General features: G+C 30.5%; 1 protein-coding gene across 1 annotated transcript in view; it reads right to left on the bottom strand.

The window, feature by feature from the left end:
• The window catches only part of garz (Sec7 domain-containing protein garz), a 170,712-nt gene that overhangs the window by 108,579 nt on the left and 38,348 nt on the right, over nt 1-23,785 (bottom strand). Inside the window, exons 10-12 of the mRNA XM_067285351.1 lie at nt 14,759-14,857; nt 6,100-6,294; nt 2,464-2,629 (exon numbers count right to left, since the gene is read on the bottom strand). Coding sequence (XP_067141452.1) covers nt 2,464-2,629; nt 6,100-6,294; nt 14,759-14,857 — 460 coding nt within the window. The remainder of the gene's footprint in view (nt 1-2,463; nt 2,630-6,099; nt 6,295-14,758; nt 14,858-23,785) is intronic.

A 23,785-nucleotide genomic window follows, 5' to 3' on the forward strand; every position in this document is an offset into this window, starting at 1 on the left:
TCGTACATAAACCGTAATCGGAACAAATCCCTAATCTGAACAACCCCAGTCCCCAATTGATTCCGATTTTCAGTTCACTACTGTGTTTTATAGACCAGCAGAAAATTTGGGGAATTTTTTGGAGTGACTTTTTTCACTTTAATCTTTTTTCAGTAGACTAAAGCAAAAATTTTGACTTGACAGAATCTGTGAAAGACTGTTTAAACATCATGATCAAATGCATTGTTTGGAATTATTCATAAAAAAATTATTTCTATTGCTAACAAGGAGAGGGCCAGACATTCAAATCTCAATGATCTAGGTGCTGATATTCAATAGTCATTACAAGTTAGTGCTTAAAGGAACAAGTCTTCTGACATCAAGAACACTACATCCACTCTCACTTAATGACCTACTTGTCTAATGACTGCTTGGACTTATGACCAGCTAACTACCATGAGGAATCCCTTCTCAGTCTGAATCTTGGAGATCCCCCTCTTGTAGTGTTAGTCTCATTCCTGCAGTTGGTCAATATTTACTACAAAGTGTTTGCAATCTCCAAGACTACATATTTCAGTAAAAATAGTAAAAAGCATGGTCAACAGTTATTTATATCTAATATATAATAAAATATAAATACAACTTTTTCACAAAGTAAAATCTTTGCTTTTGTTCTTCTTCCACTTTACCATATTTTGCATATTTTATTACAGAGGCAGTAGCCTCAAAAGAAAGGTTGTCTCCATATCTTTGTAAATTTTAATGGACTACTGATGGTGAAAAATGATGGAAGAAGAACAAAAGCAAAGGATTTACCTTTGTGAGAAAGTTGTATTTATATTTTATTGTATATTAAAAAAAAACTACATATTTCATTTATAAATTTAAACTTCACTGTACATCTCAACTTATAAGATGTTGGCAAAAAGAAAAAGCATGACTTCATCTGAAGGAAGCATCAAGAATCAAAGGAATGGCAACAAAGTTGGAAGTGCAGCAGCACTTGGAAGAGGAAGAAAAGAAAAGAAGTATGAAAGAAGTTCATTGTAAAGGGGTTTCTTCACAGTCATCTCCCTTACCTGGGCCATCTTCAGCTCCTAAAACCCTACTGATAATTCTGATGATGACATTAATCACCCAGAACTATTACCATCCTTTGAAGGATTTGATGTCTAAAATTTTTAGTCTGAATGAGTTTTTTTAAATGAATGAACTTTAATTTTTTCTGAAACATTTTAATAATTTTTACCAATTTTATTTTTATGTTCTGTAATATGTAAGAGATGCAAATTAAGGCAAAATTATCAAGTTGGAATTTCCTTTAGACTGTTTATCTTTATCAAGAATAAATAAAACAATTAAACTCCTCATTTACTGACAAATAATGACCCAATCATACAATGTAACTTGGTTGTAAAGTGAGAAGTGCCTTTATTAGCAGAATTTTGATCTGAGACTTCCTGAGACAAATCTACTTGAGTGAAGATGGCATCTACCTTGCTAAACTTTGTTTTTTGGTGTCCTGGTTATACTGGAAATCCCAGCTATCATCATCTGACACTAACAACTAATTTTTTTCAAAAATTTCTGGGCTGTCTTGAAGGAATTCACAGCATTAGTTCATTTTGGTCTCTTTCTGTTCATTGATCATATAGCGAGGCACAATGTGACAACAAATCATTCACATTCCCAAACTTTTATCTTTTAAATCACTTGCATTGGTCCTTTGTTAATGTTCAATATTTTGATGATTATGTAAATAGCAATCACTCAGTCTTCATGAGTTAGAAAATTTTGATATTTTTGTCATTTCAGATGAAACTGGTTGTCCAGTCAGGGATCATGTTCAAATGATTCTTGTTCATTAAAAATTGTGCAAATCATTCAGAACCACAAGCAGGGAATAAAACCTCAACAATATTTTCAAGTTTTCATGTGTTTCAATTGCACTTTTATCCAACTTACGGTAAAATTCAATTACAACATATCGCTCCATTGCCAGAATTTTGACACAACATAACAGTAAAATTACATTTCCTTTGCTACAAGCAGTCTTTATATCTGTTCAAACGAAAAGCTCCTTGTACTAGTCAAATTGTACAGAAGTTATAGATGTGCCATAAACATAAGAGTAGAAAATAATCAGTCTTATTACTTAATTAGCATCCCATATATTTGTATGTATGTTATTTATCGACGTTGTTGTAAAAAGTTTAAAATTTGACAACTTTTACAATTTGAAAGAAGTGTTTCAAGATATTTCAAGTATTAGAGACATGATAAAAACCATGATTCCTAACAGAATAACACACACATCTATTAATCATGTGACAGATGGTCATTGGGTACTTTCCTTGTGCAGAGAGACAATTTCTTTAAAAATTCCTCATTTTTCTGCATTAAACTGGTATTTAAAAGAAGTATCATTCTTTGATACTGTTAGATAACAACTCTAATTAACAAATATAACTTCATTTAACTTACCAATTTCCTGATATGTATTTTTAGTATTTTTTTTAATTTCAATTTCCAACTGACTTCCATTTAAAATACGAAAATGACAATGACTTTCAATACTATCGATAACTGCTAATAATGCATCTAGGGACAGGAGATGAGTCGAATACAGTCCTGAGACTGGAAAGGCATTCTGAAATGTAATTTATTAAATTATTACATTAAAATTTAATATCAGAAAGTACTCAGCAAAACACCAAACATACATACAAATAAATATATTTTTTGGCAAGGATAAGGTGTTATTTGTATATTAAAATTTAATTTAATAAAATTTATAAAGAAATAAATTAAAAAATTTGAGATTTTCTGGCTGCTTGACATTTCTAATTTAAAAACATTCCAAAACATTTCTAAATCTAAATATATTTTTTTTCAGATTATTTTAAAATATATACTCAGAGTATACTTATAATCACACATAAATCTTGAAAGAAACTTTTTTATTGAAAAATACCAGAATTAAATATACAAATATAAATATCCAAACTCAATAGTGTTGCGGGATTGAGTCCTGCTTCGAGCAGATTCCTTTCTTCCAGAACCTTCTAAATTATTAAAATATTAATTTAATTATAATTATTAAATTTAGCAAAAGATGGCACCTAATGCCTGCGTCTAGTGGCAACTTACTTTGCATTTAATTAATAATAATAGTAACAACGTAGCTTGACATAATTTGCAACCATTTGGCTTTAAAATATTAAGTTAAACATTACACAATGTAAATCTGAATGATAGTGAATAATGGTTTCCAAATATGCTAATATGTATGAATTCAATTGTAAGATTTTAAATCTACATTTTATGAATAATCATTTAATAAACTTTTTGCTGATGCAATCAGAAATTTATATTCTTTCTTTTATTACATATGGTGTATCCGAATAACTGAGAGATGAATTCTGATCTATAAAAAATTTATTTCATCCTCAATTTGAATTTAAAAACTAAAAGTAAAAATAAATAGTACAAATTTGAATTTAAGAAACATAAATGAGAACTGAAAGATATTTGTGAGACTCAGTACTACATAATTTATTTATATAACTAAATTATAATTATAACATAACCTTCTAACACTACCATTTTGTCGGATAACTGTCAACTTTCACACCTGGGAGTTAATCGTTCCTTAAGTTCTCAGCAGCTAAGTGACGCTTTCTCATAACCTCCAGACCTATTGTCTCAAGTTTATCAGTTGAATATAACAAGAAACCGAATATTTAATCAGTTGTCGCCAGTTCTTCGGATAGTGCAGTTGTCACCCAGGTTTACTGTACACATTGCCTCCTGCTCTTTCACCTTCTCATTTACCTTATTGGATTTTCCTGATCACCTACAGAATTAGTGAGTGTCCCATCCTTGGATTAACATTGCCGCCAAATCGACGTTAAATGCCACAAATAGGACTCTCTCTTCTCCTCGGCACCAAACTTTACAACTTCAGTCAACAAAGTTGCTCCAGCCTGAGGAAGACCCACCACTACATCAGGTATCTATCGCCACACGTTTTTATTTTAAACTCTCTATCTCAGCACTCGCAAAAGCATGTATATCTATGTATATCAGCCTTATCAGTTAGATTCCTGCAGTCCATGTATTTTTCTTTAAATTTTTCTTTAAATAAATGGCTATTTTGTTAACCTGGTCTCTGCGTGAGTCACTTCCAACGTGCTGTCTCTCACTCCATCCGCCCAATCACCCACGCACATGGCCACCCACGTGACCGAATCAACATGCCATCTTGGCTTCCTTGTCCATCAGGTCACACATTTATTTGTTGTATTTATTCCTATACACTAAAATATTACAATTAAAACATGTTAATAAATATCATCATAACCAAATGATTATTTGTTTGAAAACTCAACTAATCTGTTGTTACATTAAAAATATCTGAAGAATAATAAATTAGATGATAATATAAACATACATAAAAGAATTTGACAGTAACCAACATATACAAAATAGAATTAGAGTTATTAATGATGAGAATATATAAACTGAAAACTATATCAAACAATGCTTTAAAATTTTAACAATTACTTTATACTTCAAAACTGTCTAACATCTAGTCTAAAATTACTTAATTAAATTATAATTATTAAATTTAATACAAGATGGCACCTAACGCCTCCCTCTAGTGCCAAATTTATTAGTAAGTTATAATTATTATTGCCAAATTATAACCCAATGTTATACGGCAGTTGGAGAGATAATTATGAATTTAACTTTAAGATTAAAATGAATGCATGCAACTAGCCCTAAATGAATAAAATATTTTAAAAATTTAAAATTTATACAGAACTGATTCTTTGTTAAAATATTTCATACGTAATTAATTCTTTCAAAATATTGAAGGTGAGACTTTATTTTCATAAGGCAGATTATGGATGACAACATGCATTGTTTAGAGTGTTTGCTATTTACAAGTAAATATACTAGATGTCCTGTTTGAAGGGTCTGAGGATTGTAAAACAGCCCATTAAGTAGAGGTGCCCACTATTTGAAAGTTTCCATTAATGGAGGTTTCACTGTATGTATATTTTCATTTTCAAACATGGTAAATAGTTAATTATATGTCCTTTGAAACTTAGCACAAAGTTGCTATTGAGAACAAATCACATAGGAACACTCCTTGATGGAAAAAGTAGATTTATTTTCTATAATTTAGAACAGATATGCATTTTGGGCTCTATGCTCCTCTTCAGTCCTTATTTTATTATGTGTATTAGTAAAAACTATGTATGAAATTACAGAATGTATTAAATTATATTTAACACACATGTACAAAAATTTTTTTAAATGTAATTACCTATAAATAATTATAGTGACAGCTGGAATAACTAATTATTAAAACTATGGGGTAAAATAAGTAAAACTGAAATGAATTAAAAAATAAATGAATAAATGTAATAACATCTTAAAAATAAGATGGTATACCTATAGAAATAAAATTCTTTTTGTTAAAATGTATAAAACCATAAGCTAGTACAGGTAAAATGGAGATAAATTTAAAAAATAAGTAAAATTGTTAGGTTAACCCACTCCTTGTGCCAACAAATCTAACTCTTAAGTTGGAAAACTGCTCTTCAGCTTCTAACAACACTCCAAACACAGAACTATCAAATGTTACCTCATTGCAGTAAAAGCACTCGCCTTCACATCGTTTTCTACAATAGTGTACTTGATACACTATAATAAAATTTTGCTTTACATAGTAAGATTATTAAATGAAACTGTTACTTGTAATAGTAAAATCATAAGTAAACATTTAAAACACATTTTAATGTTAATTTTAAATGATTGCACAAGTGTCTAGGCAATTGTCTGGGACTACTTCAGGGAGAACAAATTTACGCATTATTTTATTTTACATAATGCTTGTTGATAGGCAGTTTCTGTGTAAAACAAGGTCACACAATATATAAGTATACTATAAAATAGTTTTTCATAATCTTTTTAGAAAGTTATTTAATAATCTGTGCTTATTTCAATGGTTTATATATATTTTTTACATCACACATACTAACATAAATACACAGACAAATTTGCAAAACAAGAAATTAAACAAAATATAACATTAAACAATAAACTGACCTTTGATAAAAGTTTAGTCAAGTCTTCAAACAGATTAGAACAATACAGACTGCAATCAAAATTTAAATACAATTCTGTTACCAAACCAGGAATGTGCCATAATTGAGATATGGAATCTAAGGCTATCTCTCTCTGTTCGTACGGAACTTTTAACGATTCTGATATTATTATTTCAATTAATCGAGTTAAATACATCTGAAAAAATAAAGATAAAATTTAGTAAAAATAAATCGCTTTCCTGTTTATATGTAAATTGTGTACTTTAAATAAAAAAACTTATTTATATATTTTTGGATTCATTTGTAATGATTACAAAAAATTATGTTTGTATAATAATTAATTATGAATAAACAAAGAAATAAAATATATAAACTTTAGGACAATGCAATTTATATCCAAGCTTACTTCTTTTTTCACATATGAGATTAAGATGTCAAAAAATATGTTTGGAGGATTATTAATTAATAAAATTATTTTACAAAATCAAAAATAAAAGTTAGTTTTCAATAAAATATTCATCACGAAGTTTTTGATTTAAGTATTTTTTTACAAATTCTAAATATTGTAGCATAAAACTGCTCTCTACCAATTTAAGTCTGATGTGAAATTCTAAAACAGGTAATTTCAAACTCTGAAAAGCATTTTAGTTTTCCTGTATAACTTTTTCAAGTGATTTAAAGCATTCCTCTTTTATAGTTTATTAAAGTAAAGCAAGATAAGGCAAAAAAATGACATAAAATTTGTACTTCTAATTAAATTATAAACCTCAAAATATTTAATTTGCTGCTACTTTTAAAATGTCCATGTAGTAATATTGATGTATGGTCAGCTCTCTTCGTCTTAAATCACTTTCCAAACTTTCCAGAATCTCTTACTGCTCCTTCAGAATTTTCATTTATACTTTGTAGGAAGTCAGTAAGTTTTTATCTATGTTAATGATGTAATTTTCCAATCTATGCAATCAAATGTTTTCCTAAAATCAATGAAACATGCATAAACCTTCTTATCTTTCCTTTTGTTTTCAATGATAACTTGTAGAATAAATGTGTAATACTTCCATCTTTCCTAAACCCTGCTTGTTTATCATACAAACATTATCCTATTTGGTGCCTTAAAGTCTCTGTCAGAATCATCATTATAACTTTCCTAATACTGAAGGAGTTGCACTAAATAGTGCCAAAATTGCCACTTGGCAATATTTTTATTAAATTGGCAATAAAAATATAATACTGGCAATAGCAAGTGGTGATAAAATCCTAGTCCACTTGTTTCGATGCTCAACATGAAATTGAATCAAAAATCACACTTCAAGAAAAACAGCAAAATGTTGAGCTTCCATAAAATGGGAGTCCTGTGTACCACACATTTAGCAATTTCATGATGTCACATGGCAATTTCAAAAAGAAAAGTAGAAAGTGACACCAAAAAACAAAAGCAGTTTTATGCAATGCCACCCAGCAAATAATAGGACGCACTTCTCAATTGCTTTCAAAAATTGGGCTTCTGAAAATTTAGTGTTTAGCTTATAAGTCTTTGGAAGTTCCATGTCCCAGAATGGCAATAGCTAAGTGAATAAGATACTGGATACTGGAACTAGATAATGTAGATTCAAACCTTCTGAGTTTTGGTTTAGTTTAGTTAATTTTTTGTGTAACTATTATTTTACCACATCATTAGCATTATTATGTTGGGTTAAGTGAGATATATTTGGTTAACACCGGTGGCTGTGTACTATGCCAGACCAAAGTCAAGGCATAGTAACCAAAACAGAAATTAAAGAAGTGTATCAGTGTGTGTGTCTGTATTCAGGAATTTTCTCACAATATGACATGTATTCAATATAGTGGCCTTCTGTAATGTGATGTATGTGTTTCTATTCAATTGTAATATGCCTAGGCTTTTGTGTAGTGTGTGTGGTATGACACCTGTAGAGGAGAGAACAACAGGTACAATAAGCACCCTATCCATCCTCCACAGACGCCTTATTTCCTGGGCGAGTTCTGTGTACTTGCTAATTTTTTCAGTGCATGCGTTTTGTATATTGTGAGTGTTTGGAATGGATATGTCTATAATGTATGTGATTTTATTGTGTTTGTCAATGAGTGTGATGTCTGGTCTGTTGTGGTAAATTGTTTTATCTGTGATTATGGCTCTGTCGTAGTACATTTTGTGCGTGTTGTTTTCCAATACTGTCTGTGGAATGTATTTGTAGTATGGTTCGTGGATGTTTACTAATTTGTGTTTCTTTGCAAGCTCTTGGTGTATTATATTTGCTACTTGGTTATGTCTGTGTAAATAATCTGTCTGTGCCAAGAGCTTGCAACCAGAGGTGATGTGTTGTATAGTTTCTGGCATGATGTGACATTTTCTGCATGTGTCATTTGTGAGTGTTGTATCTTTGAGTATGTGTTTTCTGTAGTTTTTAGTATTTATGACCTGATCCTGTATGGCGATCATGAATACTTCCGTCTCTCCAAAGAGCCATCCTCGAGCTAACCAGCTGTTTGATGCAGTTTTGTCAACAAAATCCTGGGCTAGATCATAAGGATGCCTGCCACAAAGTGCCTTTCAAGCCCATGATTGCTTAATGGTGTCTATGCTTTTTATATGTTGTGTCGTGTCCATAAGATGTGAGTGTAAGTTTAATAGTGTGTTATTTGAGTCTGCTAGAATTACTGCTTTATGTAATTGTGATGTTTCTTGTTTTTTGTAGAAAAACTCTCGCAGTGACTGTATTTGTTTGTAGTGAAGGTTAACTACGTCAATCAGGCCACGTCCGCCATCTTTACGTGGAAGGGTTAACCTTTCTGTGGCTGATTTAGGATGATGTTGTTTATGCTTAGTAAGTGTAGTCCTTGTTTTCCTTTGGAGTTGCTCAAGATCTGTGTGAGTCCAATGTATAACTCCAAAAGAATATGTAAGTACTGGAATGACATATGTGTTTATTGCTTTGACTGTATGTTTTGCATTTAACTGTGTTCTGAGAATAATATTCAACCTACTTTGGCATTCTTTAATTAATCTTTGCTTTATTTGTCCATGTTCTGTTAGTTTGGCCTGTTGGAATTCTAAATACTTGTAGAACTCGCCCTCTTCCATGGATTCAATAACGTCTCCAAGTGCAAAATCTTCTTTTTTCAGGATTCCTTTTTCTATGTGAAGTGTTTTGCATTTATCTAGGCCAAATTCCATTTGTATGTCCTTGGTGTATGAATGTGTGATTTGTAGGAGTTGATGAAGTTGTTTTTGTGTGGATGCATAAAGTTTTATGTCATCCATGTACATGAGATGTGACAGTGTATACTGTGTTGTTTTTTCATGCCTGATATTGTAGCCATAGTGTGTGTTGTTTAACATGTTGGATAATGGGTTCAAGGCTAGGCAGAACCAGAGAGGACTCAAGGAATCTCCTTGAAAAATTCCTTGCCTAATAAAGATATGGTTTGTTTGTATGGAAGTGTTATGAACCCTGAGATGTAGTGTTGTTCTCCAGTGCTGCATAGTGTTTTGAAAGAATGCAATGAGTGATGGATGTATTTTGTACATGTGTAGAATATGTAGTAGCCAACTGTGTGGAACACTGTCGAATGCTTTTCTGTAGTCGATATATGCCATGTCTATGTTTCTGTGTTGTTTGTGTGCTTGCCGTAGAATGACAATCTATGAGTAACTGTTCTTTGCATCCCCTGTGATTTCTACGGCAACCGTTTTGTTGTTTCGTAAGAATGTCGTGTTCTTCCATATGTTTGTATATTTTGTTTGCGATACAGGATGTCAATAATTTGTAGTGTGTTGGAAGACATGTAATTAGTCTGTATTGTGTGGGATCTGTGGTATTGTTGTTTTTAGGTTTCATGTAGGTGATGCCCTGAGTAAGAAATTTGGCATGTCTTGTGGATTGATGATGATGATGTGTGTTAGGTGTTTAGCTTGTTCCTGGTGCAGTGATGTAAACTTTTTGTACCAGAAATTGTGAATGTTGTCTACACCAGGTGTCTTCCAGTTGTGTGCTCTGTTAACAGTGTATTGGAAATCATGTATGCTTATTTCAACACAGGGCATAGTTGGTATGTTGTGCAAGTTTCTGTTCTCCTCTTCGATCCAGCCTGCATCAGCATTATGCGTGACAGCACTGGACCAAAGAGAAGACCAATATGTTGTGAGTTCTTCTTCTGTTGGTGTGCCACTGTGCTGTGTATCAGTGTTTGCTTTGTTATTAATTTGTCTGTAAAAGAGTTTTTCATTGTTTGTAAATAATTTATTTTGTTGTTTTCGTAGTGTACATGTTTTGTATCGTTTGAGTCTACGTGCTTTGGCAGCAAGTTTTTGTTTTAGTGTATCAATGTATTCTGTAATGCGTGTGTTGTGATGTTCATGTTTTGTGTGTGTTTTTATTTTCTTAAAAATGTTTTTGAGCTGTTTCCTTAATTTCGGTGTTATGTTGTTTTTAGTGTATTGTGTCAGTCTGCCTAATTGCTGTCTAATATCATTTATTTGTGTTTCTATTCTTCTCTGCCAGGCAGGCTTGTGATAGAATTTTGTTTTCTGTGTATTTGTCTGTGACTGTACTTTCAGTCCATGGTGTGTCACTACTGTGACATGCCCCAGCATAAACTAATGTATGAATGTCTGCGAGTGTATAAATTGAATGAATGTAGTGTGGTAGTGAGTGAGTGTTTATATAATTTAGTGTTTTTCCTACTTCCTTGGACGTGTTGATTTTTGGTATTCGTGGTCGTTGTGTGGGATCTGTGCCTGTATATTTAGTGAGTGTTTCCTGAAATATAAGTGAGAGCGTATTAACTAAATCTATGTCTATGTTATCAGTGATGGATGAGGAAGTGTCTGTAGTATCATTAGTGGTAATTGTTGTATGTGTGTTATTATCAATGCTTGTTGCTGGATTATCCTGACAGGTTACATGATCTTCATTAATGTTAGATGTTTCTGTCTGTTGATGTATTTGATCAGCAACCTGTTGTTTGATAAGTTCAAGTGTTGTTTGTGGAATAAAGTTGTTGTGTATAATTGTTCTTTTTTGATCAACAACCCTTTGTTCGATGGCAGTGAGATGAGGATACTGTTGTGTGAATTTATGGTGTAGTTGTTGTCTGTATGCTGTCATGTTTGTTTCGACTTTTGTAATAGTGTAGTAAGTACGGATGATAAACTCGTTCATTTCTACTGTCAAATTCATCTGTTGGCGTGGTTTTCCAGCCTTTGTGGTCTGTGGATGCATTGCCATAGAAACACCAAGGCTGGGTTGGTTCCTCACATCTGTTGAGGGCATTGCAGTAGCCATGCTTGGGCCGGTGCTGCTTTCACCACCGGTAACCAAGGGAGACTGTGGCCTATTTTTCGAACGTGAGCCTCTGCCTAACCCACGAACGCGGACCTTGTTAACCCGGGCGACGTCCGAGCCGGTATCACACTTTGATCTAGTTATCACCATAATAAATATCTCCACAGAATGTGGGTGTGGTCACTCTTAGCTTCATTTCTCCCCATAGACCTTACTGGCATGGGTGTCCCTACCAGGAGCTTGTGCTCCAGCCTGCATTGCCCTATTGATCAGTAAAATTACTGGGCTCTCCTACCACGACCAGGTGGTGACCACAGGAGAGTTATTATTATTATTATTCCTCACATTTAAACCTTATAAAACAAGAAATTAAAAATTGTGATATCATTTCCTGTTTAGCAAAAATAAGTCTCTGTAGATTTAACTCTAAACTAAAATTCTGAGGGTTTGAACCTACATCACCTTGCTTCAGTGTTGCCTCTTACTCGGCTATTGTTACTCCTGGACATGAAACTTCCAAATTCTTATAAGCTAAACATTAAAATTTCAGAGGCCTCTTTGAAATTCTAATGTTTGAGAAGTGGGTCCTATTATTTGGACAAGGAGCTGTTTGTGTTTAAAGATACGTGCTCATAATGATGCACTCAGAACCAATTATAGTGTGATAAATGAAACAATGAAAAATGAAACTTTTCAAACCCCTTCTGGGCTCTGCATCAGGATTTTAACCATTCCTAGATGGTTATTTGTTTATGGAATAACATTTAAATAAGAGTTCGGTTATAAGTTCAAAAAATTTACTAAAAGCCATGTTGCGCATGCACAATGAGTTAATTTGCCTGGACACAACAAGTGGCTAGAATGACTTGTGAATCAACTCTTGCCAGGCCAATGACAAAACCATCTCTTTAAAATTTATGCATGTAGTTGTGAGGTTGGATTTAAAATGTGCATAGCCTCTAACCATTTGAGGTGTTCAGTGGGAAGTGTGGCAAGGATGAGATTGGCTCAGGAAAAGTCAGCTACTATGTCTGGATCTGTTACATAACAAGTGATATGAAAATAGATAAAATAGCTATGTGCTCACCAAATTCTGGCCCTCTCCTTGTAAGTGACAGTTAACATGTTACTTTTGCTTTCCATACAACAAACTGATAAGACTACCAGTACCTGCATTAATTAGTCAGTAAAACTGATAACAATAAATAATTTGAAGTGGCAAAAAAATTTAAAACTGACAAAATAGTGGTAATATTTTTAAATTTTTCAGAGCAACCCCTGATATTGGTAAGGACAGCTGTCTATAATTTTGATATTCTATTGTGTTGTCTTTCTTGTAACTAGTATTAATTTTTTTGTTCTTTAGCTGCTTTTGTTTCTTTCAAGATAGGTTACATATCTTATGGACTTCTTCTATGATTTTGCTGCCTAAGAGTTACATCATGTCAACAGTTATGCCATTATTCCCAGGACTTCAGTTATTTTTTACTTTTGTTATAGCCTTTTCAACTTCAATAAAAATATCATCCCTTCCAGGTTTCAAATTTTCAGAGAAATTCATGTTAGATATCTTTTCATACAGCACAGAGTAATATCTTGTCCACCTTTCTGTAATATCACCTGTGTTCATCAACACTTTGCTATTTTCACTCTTTGTTGTTCTTATCCTGGGGTGTCATTTCTTATTTACGTTATCACTTTATATGCTTCTCATTTTATATTCACTGTAATATTTCTTGATTTTTATGCACTGCACTTAAATCCATTTCTCTTTATCATCTGATAATTGGAGTGCCTGGTGTTTTTTCAATTTCAGCAAGTTAAAAAATTTATGTTCTCTACAGCATACAATTGTAATTGCTAATATGGGAATCTTTTTTGTAACTTCAGACTGAAGGAGACCAAAGAAGATCAACATTCATATTGAAATAGTTACTGAAGATTCTATTTTTTAAAAAGAAAATGCTTTTTTATGGCAGAGATACAAGTATATCTGTACCATAGAGTAATGTATTACACTGTATATAGAAAAAAATTTTAAGCAGTTTGCATCCTTCAAGATGCCAACTATGATTTTAGACACTATTTTTTGTGAATTAGCAAAGAAATCTATTTTTTCAATATTTTCTTATCTGTTCTCAATATAATTTATTAAAGATGTAAAATAAATGATAACTTAAAAGGTTCTTATACAGAAAACAAAAAGTAACTAACAAAGTATATTATAATTTATTATAGAAACTGTCAAAATAGCATTACACATTGGCAAGGATCTTACAATTAAATCTCTGTAGAATAAAGTTATTTCAGTAGAGCATCGATTATCCGAAACAATTCAGGACTGGGGTTGTTTGGATAACTGATCATGTACGAAAAAATATACTAATCTATCCCATGTTGAAATTTTTCTCCATTGCATGTTGCTTCACGTTCAATTTTCATCAATGTTAAGCCTAACAAAATTTTTTTAAAATAATAATCATGGTTATTGTATTATTAAAAATTATCTCGCACAAACAAAATAAATATATTGAAAAGTATAAAAACAAAAAAAAAAATTATATTTCAAAAGTTAATCTAGTATCAAAAGCGTTCTGATTCAGCACGACACATGTCCCGACACACAGTCCTCGGAAAAACACCACACAAAACAAGCAAAACTCGCCACTCACGACGGAAAAAAGCCTCGTTCAAATATTGGCACGTCCTTAAGTACTCTCTCGTGGTGCGCCAGAGCTGCCAGCTAAAACACCAACAAAAATAATATTGGAGTAGCCCAAGACAGCCAAATATTGCAGCGTCACAGCACTAGCAGAAATTTGAATTTGCCGACTGGAATGCTTTCGGTTAACCGATGTTTCAGTTGATCGGTATTCGGATAATCAATGCTCTACTGTATATGTAAACCAAATGTTATTTCCTTGAGTAACTAATAAATTCATTGTCCACAGAGTATATTATAACATATAATTTATTTCGCAATATGTTTATGAAAAGTATTGTTTATAAATATTTGGATATTAATTTATGTATTTAATTTATCATTTTTCTTAAAATTGATTATGTCGAATATTCAGTATAATACATATGTAAATGTAATCTCATCTATTAATTTTTATTACCAAGCATTTCATTTATATTTTTCTAAATTTATGAGGAGAATAAAGGTAAAACACTTTACTATAAATTATTTAATTAATTTAAAAAATTAGTTTAAATTAATTATTTAAAATTTAATTATTTAAATTTAATTATTCTAAATTAATTATTTAAAATGTTAACATTTTAACTTTAACAAATAACATTTAATTATTCTAATCATTTCTAATTTCTAATAATTTAACTTAATATACTTACTTCTAATTGGAATTTGATGTGTGTTCTTAATGATTCAAATAATAAAAAACACACTCTAAGCACAGCAGCAAAAATTGATAATTTTTCTGTTAAGAGTAACTAAAAAAAATTAAAATTTAAAAATTATTAAATAAAATCTTTAGTAAATAATTATTTACAAATATCAACAATATAGACATTAAAACTTAAGTCCACAAAAGGAAACTTTTTTCAACATAATTCACTATACATGTTACTTGCCTCAGCTGTTATGAAATATAACAAAGGGAAAGTATAGTGATCAGTCATATTTTTCTTTTGTCTTTCATATTTTGACATTCCAGGAACCAAACAATGTAATAAAAACCCCCTTACAAAATTTTGTGCATGCATGTTTCTGAATTATATCTCAAGACAGGATATATAAAAAATTTTAAAATTTAACAGGATTATTTCTATGTAAGGGCATTGATACAATTAAATTTTGGTAGTTAAGGTCAAGGAAGTGAAAACATAGGAGGAACATGTGCTATATCTTGAGTGGGGTTTGACTTAATGAAAACTTTAGTCATTATCAAACTTCCTTACTACCATCGATGGTGTGAGTGTTAAAAATTTGTAATACAATCTGATGGTGTATTACAAAATTTTTTTCCTCATTTGCAGCATTATTAATTTAAATGCACTTAGTGGACTTACTCAAGATTATCAAGATTTTCTAAACAACTACAAAGTAGACTGAATTGATCTTCTGGAATATTCTGTAATTTACTCGACTACCCAAGTTATTTTTTTTACAATTGCTTATCTCTTAGAGATAACAGTTTTGTTGTAAAATCGCCAACCACCTCAACTGCAGTTCATTGAAAATTCTGACTACCATCATAATTAGAGGAGTCAGCTTGGCCTGCCTTACCTCCAATATAGTGGACTCATCCTGTCATACTTAAGATGACAGGACAAGTCCACTACCTTGGATGAGTGTTAAAAATCTGTATTATACAATCTGATGTTGTATTACAAAACTTTTTCCTCATTTACAGATAAGAATTTTCCTTACATCTTTTTTCAATCCTTTTTTTATAATAAGTGTTTCCTCACACCATTCAGGTTTTAAAGCTTATTAAGGTTATAAAACACAAAGGTTACAAATCTCACTACATCTTAATTCTTTCAAGATTTTTATGCAAAATGTTAGATCTATCAAAAATAAGTCTCTCTCACTTCCAACTATTCTCAGTGTATTTTATAACTTATACATTCTAAACAAAAGCTGGATTACCTCACAGAAACACAATTTCAAAAATTTTATAAAATCAATTAGAATTTTTTCATCTTTCTCTTTGCTGTGAAATCCAACATAATGGTGGTATCGTAATGATTTTCCATCCTTCAACCCAAATAATGAAAATGTTTGAATACCTTGATTCCATCTTGATTGATAAATTCCTTAAATTTCATATTATAATTTTTGTTTATGCCCCTCACCCTACAAGAGAATGTGTATTACAAATAATATACTGCTTCCTGAAAACAATAGATCATGCTTTACCGTTTAAATTAACTCTATGTGAAGATTTTAATATGTCTAATATTTCCTGGTCATCCACTGAGCAATCTTTCTTATCACTAGATCCCTGCAAAAATTTTTTACTAATGAAATTTATTATTTTTTCAATTTTATTAAAAATATTCATTTCCCAACACAATTATTTTTTAGATCTGGCCTTTCAATAAATTGCAACCTCAATGCTTATCCAATGGAAGGATTTATGTCTGATACTTGTGCAATGTTTCTTGAAGTTTTAGATAGTGTTAACATCAAATGCTCACAGAGGTTTACGAAAAGTCTTTTATGCCATCATTTTAATTTTAAACAAGCCATTAAATATATTTGTTCCATTGAGTGGACTTTCCTGGAATCTCCAATATTACCTCCTCAAACCATTATTGCTTTAACATATTTTTTTTTATTCTACTATCATTAAGTTTTTACAATATTGAAAGGTTGTTATTTCCTCCTATAAACAGTTCTCTCACCATTTAAAAAAAATTCAGAAATATCAGTAGAAAACAATGGACCAAGTGAAAATGTAGTGGAAATCCATGTGACCTCTATATTCACTTTAGCTTACAAAAACAATACTACAAAGAATGTAACATCATTTCAAAACTATTTTAACAATATCATAAACTCTTTTGCTTCCAAGCCCCTGTACATTTTGGGATTCATCCCAAAATTTTCTAAAAAAAAAAAAAAACTCAAAATAAATCAACTCCCTTTTCAACAAATTAAATGTTGAAAAAAAACATTCCTCATTCTTCAACAAATTAAATGCAAAATACTTCTTTAGCAGTGTATCTCAATTTTACATTGACATTTTACTTGATTTCTTATTGTTAAATAAAAACAATAAGAAACAATTTAATTTAACAATAAGAAATCAACTAAAATGTTGGTATTTCTATATGATGAAAATGTTATTATTGTTAATCATTTAAAAAAAATTACAATAAAATAATTCATTAATATAAAATCATTATTAATCTAACAATTTTTAAACGATTAATTCTTCATATTAAAATTGTTGTACAATAAGAATTTTCAGAGAGATAAAAATTTGATTTTTTAAAAAATAATTCAATGTTTAAGTAAAATATTCTATAAGTAACATAAATATATATTTATTTGTGGTGCAATTTTTTATATATTTAAAGAAAAGAAAAAAAAAAAAAAAAAAAATCAAATCTTTTAAAAAAGACTTCTGAAAATTAAAAACTTCAAGGGTTAATACAGAAGATAACCATTGATTTTACCTATAACCACATTTAATCAGAGACAAAATTACTAAGGATTACAACTGTTAGCCTTTATTACATTACAATGCATTTCGGATGCAAAATTTGTTTTACTTGCACCCCTCCTTCAGGTAATACATAACTACAATAGGGAAACATACAGATGTTACAAAATTATTTCAAATTACAGCACTGGTAAGGTTCAAATAGCACGTAAACAGACAAAAGGCTGTTAGAATGATGCCTCGGGGATAGGAACATCGATACAGTGGAGCACTGTATGTTTTAACAAAAAAAGGTTGGTTCGTTATTATATATATATGTATATGTAATATAATATATATATATATAATGTATATATAATATATATGTATGTTTCCCTGTTGTAGTTATGTATTACCTGAAGGAGGGGTGCAAGTAAAACAAATTTTGCATCCGAAATGCATTGTAATGTAATAAAGGCTAACAGTTGTAATCCTTAGTAATTTTTGTCTCTGATTAAATGTGGTTATAGGTAAAATCGATGGTTATCTTCTGTATTAACCCTTGAAGTTTTTAATTTTAGGAAGTCTTTTTTAAAAGATTGATTTTTTAAAAAAATAAAATATTCTAATTTTTAAAATTTTTTTGAACATTAAAATACTTCACATTAACACTGTTACTTGAGAACACAAATCAGAGATTGCTAAGAATCTAAATTATAAATATGTTCATTCTTTAACAAATTAAAGAATTTTGTTAACAGTACATTTCAACTTTATTCTTGTTTTGTATAAACTGTTTTTACAAAAAGTATTAAAATAAATTGCAGCAAATTTTATTACTATAAGAAGTAATAAAATTTGCTGCCTTAAAAGTAAAATATTTAAGCATTTCATGATTTTGTTCAAATTCATTTTAGTAATGAATGAAAACAAACAATCAGAAAATTCAAAACCTAAGAAAGATAGCATGTTTAATTTATTATTGTATTATGTAAAATGGAATGTAATATTTCAGAAACATTTTTCATAAATACAATAATAATCAAATAATAAAAGAAACACTGTTATAATTCCAGATTTAGTGAATGTAAAAATACTCCGCAGAATACTTTACTTTTTATTACAGTAAACCTTGTTATTTTGATATTAGATAATTCGAAGTATCAAGTAATTCAAAGTTAATTCTAGTCCCTGGCCAAGAGAATGGCATCTTGCATATATTTTCAATCGGATAATTAGAAATATGCATACAATGAAATTTGAAGTCATTATCTGGTCTGATAACTCACACAAATATCATTTAATTTAAAATCTTCCATCAATTTAGTTGTTTATAAGAGAAGTTTCCATGCCATAGAGGCAGCTTCATTTTTGGTTTTACCAATTACACATTGATTTATTGGACATCCATTCAAGGTCATTCGAACATTGTATAAACATTGCCAATGAAGAAAGAATTTAAATTTTTTTATTTTTATAAAAAGCATTTAATTATTTTGTACACTTTTCACTAAAATCTATTGTTTCAATAATTTCAAAATCAATTAAATATACATGCATATTCACAATAGAATGCATACATAGCTTTAGCCCAGTGGTTCTTAACCAATGTTCCGTGGAACACTGGTGCCTGCAAACGTAGAGAAAGTGTTCTGTCAAAATTTGAAAATCCGTGAAAAATTAAAATGGTTATTAAAATGAAAATGAAAATGAAAAAGAAAAAGTCATTGTTTTAGTTCTATCGTCTTTACTTCTACTTATGTAGGTTTTTATCGATTTTTATAACTGATTGCTATTAGAACATGAATCAAATCTGCATTCACGTGTAGGCAGAGCCCGTGTGCAAACAGTTGAATGACAACAATCGACTTGTACAGACATGTTTCTTGCTAAAAAGGTTACTGTTATTTTCATTATTTTTCAAGTGAGTCCAATGTTTTATACAGATTGTCAGTGTCATAAAATGTATTGTTTTGTAATTGTTGGTAAAAGTTCATTTGAGACCAATTAGTCTTCTAGAAATTAAAATAGCTATCTATCTATCTTCCAAAGAATTACAAATAATTATTCGAAACAGCAAAATGGACAAATTTCTAAAACAAAAATATAATTATGCTTGTACTTGCACTAGCAATATCAATAATGATACTCACAATACAGAGAACAAAATAAAAAACTGTCAATAGACAATATTCCAATGATTATTTAGGTTCCGAGTTCACTTATATTGACAAAAATGAATTTCAAATTTCCCTTTGCGTGGTTTGTGAGGAAAAGCTTTGTAATAGTGTAATGGTACCAGCAAAATTAAAACAGCATTTTACATCTAAACACACCAATCTCCAGTCCAAAGACAAGAATTATTTTCAAAGATTGCTGAATAATCAAATTAATCAAAAAAAAAAAAAAATAGTAACAGTATCTAGTAAAGCACAAATTGAATCATATAAAGTTGCCAAAATAACTGCTAAAAATTTATAACCACACACCATAGCAAAGCGTCTGATTTTACCGGCATGTTCTGAAATAGTTCAAATTATGTTTGGTGATGATGCAAAAAAAAAACAAATTATGAAAATTCCTCATTCAGACCACACAATAAAAAATAGAATTATGCATATGTCAGATGATATTGAGAAAACAGTTACTAATAATCTTTCAGAATAATACTTTGGCTTTACAACTTGATGAGTCCACTGATATCAGCGGTATAGCTCACGTATTAGAATTTGTTCATTTCATTGATGAAAACAAAATAATTAATCAATTTTTATGCTGCAGGCAACTTACCGAACGCACAACAGGACAGGATATTTTTGACTCCATTTCGTCATATTTAGATAAATTTAACATAACATGGCACCAATGTGTAGGAATCTGTACCAATGGTACTTCTTCAATAGTTGGTTCTATTAAAGGATTTATTACTTTTGCAAAAAAGAAAAATTCTATCATCATATCTACACACTGTTTTTTACACCAAGAATCACTTGTCTCAAAAACATTACCTAAGACATTAAAATCAGTATTAGACCAAATTGTAAATAATGTAAACTATATCAAATTGCGACCCTTATAAACATGCCTATTTAATAAACTTTGTGTATCTATGAGAGCACAGCACGAATCTTTACTTTTACATATTGAGGTAAGGCGGTTATTATTAAGTGGTCATCGCAAGGTAGTGCCGAACCAAATTTTAGAACTTAAAGATGAATTGTCAACATTTTTTCAAAAAGAAGAAAACAATATTTTAAAAACTTTTCTTACAAATGATATTCAGTGTATTGAAATGGCATATTTAGCTGATATCTTCAATTATTTAAATAATGTGAATACTGGTATGCATGGTAAAAACGAAAATATTCTAACATCCACTGACAAACTGTCAGCATTTCAAAAAAAAATATCACTTTAAAGAATGCACATAATTCAAAAAAGGACAACAGAAATGTTTCCTTCAGTCCAAAATAAAACAATATCAATGAAATACTTCTTATTATACATGTAACACAATATTTAGCATTATTAGAAGAAAAAATTGCAAAATACTTTCTCATATTGAGTAACAAAAAATATGATTGAATACAAAATCTATTTTCTGCAGTCAACACAACAAGTTATGAGTTGTCATTACAAGAAGAGGAAGAATTCATTACATTGTCAACAGATCGTACTCTCAAAATGAAATTTTCTGAAATAACAGTTGAAGAATTTGGATTTCTGTTCAAACCAAGTTTAAAACTATTTCTGGAAAAGCAATTAAAATTTTATTATAATTTTCAGCATCATAATTATGTGAGCTTGGTTTTTCAACATTAACAAATACTAAGACAAAGAAACATAAAAGGCTGACAAATATAGAAGAGGAAATGAGAGTAGCTATTTCACATATAAGACCAGATACTGAAAACATTTGTAAAAGTCATCAGGCCAAAATATCCCATTAAAAAATTGTGACAATTTTCTTTCTTCTTTTTAATTTCATTTACTGATTATTATTTGCTATTGACTAATATGTAAATTTGGTACTTATGGGTTAAGAGGACGCCAGTCAGAAATTGCGATCAAAATCGCATTTTTGAATGAAATTATCTAAATAACAATAGACAAATAGTAATTTTTATTCTTTTTAGAGTTAAATTTATTAAAGTTGTAAAAATTAAAAAACAGCAAGAAGAATGATTATTGATATCACGTCTCTGATTTCAGCAAACAGAAGAAACAGTGAGGATGCATGTTCTAACCCAGGGATGGTGAACCTTTTTGAGTCCACGTGCCATATTGTAAGCATACTTAGCTTTAAAGATGTTAATGCGTGCCAAAGTCTTAGACTTCGAATAATGATATTTAAAGAAATTAAACGAATATGCTTTAATTCGAATAAATGTAAAAAATCTGATTGAAAAAAGGATGATCAGGTGATAAACAGAAAGGATGATTGTAAAGGACAGAAATCATATGACAGACATGGGCAAATGTGGCTCTTTTTGAGTTACATGCAGCTCTTGCTGAAAGTGTTAATTTCTGTTTTTTATTATTCTTTTTACAATTTTATTTTTATAATTCTGTGAAAATATGTTTGTTAAAAAAAATTAAGTATTTGTTTTATATTATATTTATATCATATAATAAAATCGTGCGCCTTACCATACTATCTGCCATGACAGTACAGAACTGCGGCTCCCATGCATTTTGCAAAACCTACATTTTGGCTCATACTGAACTCTTGCTTGCCCACCCCTGTCATATGTAGGGATTGCAATCCAGCAGTGTTATCAATCCAGCTGGATTTTTGCTGGACCAACATCATTCCAGCTGGATCCACGCAGATCCAGCGCAGATGTATTTTTGGTGAAATAAAGTGTTATCTATCTATCTATCCAACAATTTATGGTTTTTTTAAAGAAAATAAAACATTTTTTTAAAAAATACTTAAGAAACTTTTATTATTTAGACTGGTCACTATAAATCAGTAAAACGTCTTACACATTTAGGTAGTAAACTTAACTTTGGTTCAGTTTAACACTTGAGATAGAGATAATTAACTTTATAATTATAATCTAACTAAACATTTAATGTAATCTTTAAGTTAAATAATAGCAAAGGTAATTCTACTAATTAATTTATATTAATATATTATAATAATGTAAGGACGGATAATCAGTGGCTAAGCGGCTATCAGTCTTACCAGTTTTCATATATAGGCTCTACATATCAGTCTGTAGTTATTTATACATAATTTAATTATTAGTGTTAGTGAAGTAGTCAGTAAGTAATTAGTAGTAGTCTAGTAGTTAGTTATTATCACCACAGTCATGAATCATATACATTCATATCATCATATATCTAAGATACTGATACTCATTAATTTAATTAACTATTTAACTAACTAGGTAGTCTCAGTTTCTCACTATTTTTTTACGATAAAATTGCCTAGCCTAGCCCAGTAACCATTTATAGAATAAAAGTTAAAAACTCTTACTTAATAAAATTAGAATAGAAGTTATAAAATATTAGTCTTGTCTTGAATGAAGTATTTTAAAGGATTAAATAAAACTAAATCAATCACTTCTGTTATTTTTTTGACTTTTCTGGAAGTAGGATCTCAAGAAACAAATGGTATTGATGGTGTTGTCTCCCAACCTACTTCTTAATAAATTGCATATATATTTCACTGCGGAAAAAGCCCTTTCTGCCTCTACACTAGTTGGTTTCGGGGTCATCAAATAATCATAAATCGTTCCTTCACGTGATTCATTGATGTCAAAACTGACCATAAATTAGAATTATGCACCAGGACTAGGAGAGAAGTTACTTATTTTATTTAGTGCGAAGACACTTTATTTAGCAAGAGCGGAAAGTCAACTAGCAATTACATCAGCAGAGGCAAAAGGGCAGACAGTGCAGTGTAGAGAGGGGGTGAAGCACGTGCCACATTGAATGGCAACGTCACTCTCGCCACCAAGTAATAGCGCACGTAGCAAAGTGGCAATGCCGACATCGTGGACTTTTGCGCCATTATTTAGAAAGTTAATTGAGTATTGCAGATCCGCAGCGCTGGATCCAGCAGGCCAAAGAATGCATTGGATCCAGCTGGATTGCTGGATGAGGGATCCAGCATTTGCAATCCCTAGTCATATGATACATTACGTGCCAGATGTTTTCTCTTACGTGCCATTTTGGGCACACGTGCCATAGGTTCACCACCCCTGTTCTAACCTAACCTATTCTAATAATTTGGTTGATAATAATTATGGTAATT

This window comes from Centruroides vittatus, unplaced genomic scaffold (genome assembly GCF_030686945.1).
Source record: "Centruroides vittatus isolate TY-2023 unplaced genomic scaffold, ASM3068694v2 scaffold_2520, whole genome shotgun sequence".
NCBI lineage: Eukaryota > Metazoa > Arthropoda > Arachnida > Scorpiones > Buthidae > Centruroides > Centruroides vittatus.